Source organism: Micropterus dolomieu, linkage group LG23 (genome assembly GCF_021292245.1).
Source record: "Micropterus dolomieu isolate WLL.071019.BEF.003 ecotype Adirondacks linkage group LG23, ASM2129224v1, whole genome shotgun sequence".
Classification (NCBI taxonomy): Eukaryota; Metazoa; Chordata; class Actinopteri; order Centrarchiformes; family Centrarchidae; genus Micropterus; species Micropterus dolomieu.
Genome location: NC_060172.1, coordinates 5,662,984 through 5,668,102, shown reverse-complemented (window position 1 = coordinate 5,668,102; position 5,119 = coordinate 5,662,984). Strand labels below are relative to the sequence as shown.

The following is a 5,119-nucleotide window of genomic DNA, read 5'->3' as shown; positions in this document are numbered from 1 at the left end:
GAAAAAACATCAAAAGTTCTATCATGATTACATTTAGTAAAGTTTCATTGTGATTTTAAGTAAAGTTGACATAAAAAACCTGTTGTCTCGTCTATAACCCAGACAAACGATGTTACAATAGAAATGATGAAGAAATGACGGCACAGGTGGGACATGAATAAATAGTGCAAGGAAATATTATTGGTGTGCAGAAGTATGTGTGACTAGAAGGAAAAGAGTTAAAGAAAACACAGATTTTATTAGTTAAAGTCAGTGAGATGAATGTTTGGAATGTAAATCCACGGAAAATGTAAAATATATACTGTCACTTTGTAGGAAATATAGGGATGAGAGGAAAAGGTTGAATCAAAAGATAAGTAAATGGAACCTTGAAGGTTTATTAGGAACAACAAGAGGAGGGGGGGTAAAGGACACACAGAAAGCTGTTGTGCAATATCTAAAGAATATATGTATAGGGATGTGTTTTAATTATTAATATGATGTAAAGTTGCTCCATCCAACATAATTCGTGCTACATACTCCGGTACAGTAGGTGGCGGTATGCACCTTTAAAAGTCATGGTTAACGAAAAGAAGAAGAAGAAGACCTTTATTCTGAAGGTTGTAGCGGAAGTTGTAGCTAGCTTGATTCCGGTCAAAGTTCGCCGCCCAGTCCGACAAAAAATCATAAAACTAACAGAAAAATCACGATTATAAAGCCTGTCAGTGACGGTGAGGTGTCTGCGGCAGCTGTGGAGAAGTTACACATGTGGCTAAGAAACTTTAAACACATCTAAGTTTAACCTTATTTAACCTTAGAGCCGACTGGAGTTCGAAGCTAACGTTGGCTAATTAGCTTTGTTATGATCCCTGAGTAGCTAACAGGATTAGCTCTTTGGGCTAAAGGTGGTGAAATGAGCACCTGGTCGAGCCGCTCCGTGGAGCTGTAAAGGTGAGTGTTTCAGGTTATAACAGCCCCTTGGTTAAAAATAAATAGCTACTGACTGCTTAGCCTGGAAAGGTTAAACACTCGCTGTTCGTTTAGCAACGCGTTCTGTACATCCGGGAGAGGACAGCGCGCCGAACTCCATTCATATTTTTTGAAATTTTAAAGTTTACTCGCGTTGCAGCAGAAACTAATGCTGGTTTTTAGATGATTATTGAGTCTGGTGAGCTGCCCTACTGTTCGGCATAGATTTATAATCTGTAGATGTAAAGTAGCAGATTATATTGATCACTGAAGACGTCATGTAAACGGATGGATTAGGACTTTACAGCCTGCTGTCCCATTGAGAAGAAGGACTTTAATGGATTTCCGTGTCGTTTTAGGCAATATATTAGCTTGTTGCAGATATATCTGTGTCAATGTGTGGATCAATAAATAGCTAAACCTTTTGAAGTGCAGAAATACCAACCAGGTCCTTTAACCTCCTGACAGAGGTTGTCCACCAGGGAGCGCTGACAGGATAATTTTCCAGCTGTATAATGTCACTCGGTATGTTTATTGATCACAGATTATCTTCTTCATTTGGCTTATATATAATTACTATACTTATTATATAATCATTAGCTTTACTCAACAAGCTTTGGACACTCAGCTGTTGTAGAGGTCAAATGTGTGATCTGTTTTGTCTTCTGTCGTGTTTGTCCAGGATGCTCCAGGGGCCATACGGCAGCCTGGACCGGGACCGGCCCCTCATCCGGCTCCCCTTCACCAGCTTCGCCGTGGGGACGGTCCTGCTGCCTCTGACCGGCCTCATCGCCTGCCTCTTCCTTTCAATCATGTACCACTTTGAAGACGCGACGTTCACACACTGTCGTGTACGTACGGTATCACGCTGCACTAACAAAATAATGTTTAATGTTGGAAAAAAGTTTGTTTGGAAGCAGAATGTTAATTTAGAAGCTTTAATATGAGAGGAATTCCAGCCGGATGCTGACGCGGTGAAACTGGATCAATAACATGTTGTTTCCTAGATTCAGTGTGTTTTTATAGGCTTACAACACATTTGGAGGATTTTACAGGTTTGTTGGAGGAGCAGCATGAGTCACTGTGAGACTCTACAACAATAAACATTCAGTTATCACGACGGCTGAAACGAACGATTATTCTCTCGATCAGTCGATCAGGTTAGATCCTGAAAATGTAAAAATGTGGATCCCAAAGCTAAAGATGACGTCTTCCTCTTGTTTCGTCCAAAACCCTAATATATTCAGTTTTTTGTTGTAGAAGGGGAAGGAAAATATTCAGAATTTAGATTTTTATTTCTTTAAATAGGACTCTAAGAGATAAATCGATTATTTAAAAAGCTGGTGATTAATTAAATAGTTGACAACTAATCGGATTCGTCATCTCTCTGAGGACATCTTTGTGAGTTTTATTCTTTCTGTCCATCCAGGTATCAAACTACCTCCCGTCCATCAGCGCCGCCATCAGCCGCGTGCCGGAGCGCTACATCTGGCGCTGCTGCATCGGCCTGCACTCGGCGCCGCGCTACATGGTGGCCGTCGCCTACTTCAGCTTCTACCGCGCCCGCTTCCCCCAGCGGCTGCCGGAGCTGCTGCTGAGCGGGCTGGCGCTCCTCTGCAGCCTCTCCGAAAACACCGGCCTGCTGCTGCTCACATACGTGGCGTCCACCGAAACCTACAGTGAGTACCACCGACACGTAACTCCGCTACAGTGAGTACCACCGACACGTAACTCCGCTACAGTGAGTACCACCGACACGTAACTCCGCTACAGTGAGTACCACCGACACGTAACTCCGCTTAAAACGACGTGTTGTTATTTTTACTAGAGAAACGCTGATGTGGAGTTTTAGTGCTGATGATGATCTGTTGGTGAAGAGGACAGTAAATAAATATTTTTAGATTGACTCCACGTTAGATTAAAGAATACACGTTTGGGATAAAGTAATTAATCACCAGATTATCATAATAACAGGCCGGATCTCCTTTTTGAGGTTTTAAAAAGCATCAATATATCTTTACATGCTCCTGAACTAATGAATCTTTACATAAAGCCTTGGACCACAAAGCTAATCAGGCTCAGCTGTTACCTTCAGTTACTGTCAGCGTAACGAGCTCCGTCTGTCCGTGTCAAACAGGCCGGCGCTGAACGGGTTCAGCAGGCGTTTATTAACCCCCTCGCTCTGTCGTCTCCCTCACTGGTGGATTTTGTTGCTCTTAAATGGATCACGAGCAAAATTAAAACGTTTTGACAGAGAAAATCCCCGTTTAGAGTCGGGTCCGTGTGGCGTATCGTCCGTCGCTGCCTCATTGTCAGGGGTCACAATCAGCTGTTACTCCATAATCAGAAAATTATTTCTTCTTTTTTTCTTTTACTTAAAGCCTCCCCTGCTTCCTGGTCTATTTTCCTCTAAATGGGACCATAATTTACTAAATGAACATCATGCTGTGTTGAAGAAGACTTGAAACTAGCGACTGAGACCATAAACTCATCAGGAAAGTGTTTACTGAGGGAATAAATCAGCTGACAAGTAGAAACATTTTCTCAGAGACTTCTATACAATCGCACTTCTTTCTGCAGCCGCTGGAGTCGCCCCCTGCTGGCTGCTAGAGAGGACGCAGGTTTAAGGCTCTTAACTTTTCAGACCTCGTTCTGTCTCGTTTGCTGCTTGATTTTTACAGATTAACCAAACACTTTATGCTAAGCTAAGCCAACCAGCTGCTGCTGTAGCTTCATATTTACTGTACAGACATGAGAGTGGCGTCAGTCTGGACATCTGAGTCCCAGAGAGGAAGAGGGTTCCCTACATGTTGCTGTAGTTTAAAAGGGTTCAGTTATATTCCATGTTGTAAAGCAGCTGCACGTGTTGTTGAAGCGCTCGCTGTCACTCACTCATCAGAGCTACACTAGCCTGCTGCTAATGTATTCACTGTTACTGCTGCTGAAGTGTTGATCTGAACTGAGAGGCGACAACCGTCTTGTTTGTGTCTGCAGGTGTTCATAAAAACGGTTTCATCGTGTTCATAGGAAGCTCGCTGCTGCACATGCTCATTACATGCAGACTTTGGTACGTGATCAAGAGAAACTACGGGAGCCCAGAGGTAAACACACCTGTCTGTCTGTCTGTCTGTAGTGGAATCTGTTATTCCTATAATTAACCAACTAATCATCATCATTTACACTAGTGGTCAGAACTTTTATAACAGCCTCCATGTTTGTTGTTTGTATTTAAATCTCAGTAGTCCAGTGAAAAACCTGAAATGGTACAAAAGTAGTTAAAATGTCACAAAAACAGACATTTTCAGATCTAAAATTAACAATTAAATGAAGGGGTTTGTTCATTATTTCACTGTAGGATCAACTGATAACCAGCCGCTCTGTCTTCCTTCATAAATATTATATCAAAAATATATATAATGAGTCCAAATAAAGCTTCTGAGGTGTATTAACAGGCTGCTCCAAGGTGTTTACTGTAGAAATGTGGTTAATTTCCTTCCACTGCTACTTGAAGTTAAGTCATTACACTGTTACACTGTTCTACAAGCTGCACGCTCGCTACTTTACACTGTTCTACAAGCTGCACGCTCGCTACTTTACACTGTTCTACAAGCTGCACGCTCACTACTTTACACTGTTCTACAAGCTGTACGCTCACTACACGCTCACTACTTTACACTGTTCTACAAGCTGCACGCTCGCTACTTTACACTGTTCTACAAGCTGCACGCTCGCTACTTTACACTGTTCTACAAGCTGCACGCTCACTACACGCTCACTACTTTACGCTGTTCTACAAGCTGCACACTCGCTACTTTACGCTGTTATACAAGCTGTACGCTCACTACTTTACACTGTTATACAAGCTGTACGCTCACTACTTTACACTGTTATACAAGCTGTACGCTCACTACTTTACACTGTTCTACAAGCTGCACGCTCACTACTGTTGGACGCTCACTGCTGTTGCACGCTCACTACTTTACACTGTTCTACAAGCTGCACGCTCACTACTTTACGCTGTTCTACAAGCTGCACTCTCGCTACTTTACGCTGTTCTACAAGCTGCACTCTCGCTACTTTACGCTGTTCTACAAGCTGCACGCTCGCTACTTTACACTGTTCTACAAGCTGCACGCTCGCTACTTTACACTGTTCTACAAGCTGCACGCTC

General features: G+C 42.7%; 1 protein-coding gene across 2 annotated transcripts in view; it reads left to right on the top strand.

Annotated features, from left to right (window-relative positions):
- Nucleotides 1-602: 602 nt before the first annotated feature.
- Nucleotides 603-5,119, top strand: part of pgap2 (post-GPI attachment to proteins 2) — a 12,435-nt gene continuing 7,918 nt past the window's right edge. Inside the window, exons 1-5 of one of the 2 annotated variants that reach the window (XM_046041106.1) lie at nt 603-930; nt 1,417-1,473; nt 1,631-1,799; nt 2,378-2,627; nt 3,943-4,049. In XM_046041106.1, the coding sequence (XP_045897062.1) occupies nt 1,632-1,799; nt 2,378-2,627; nt 3,943-4,049 (525 nt within the window). In that variant the 5' untranslated portion in view covers nt 603-930; nt 1,417-1,473; nt 1,631. The remainder of the gene's footprint in view (nt 931-1,416; nt 1,474-1,630; nt 1,800-2,377; nt 2,628-3,942; nt 4,050-5,119) is intronic. The other variant, XM_046041105.1, reaches the window with a different exon arrangement.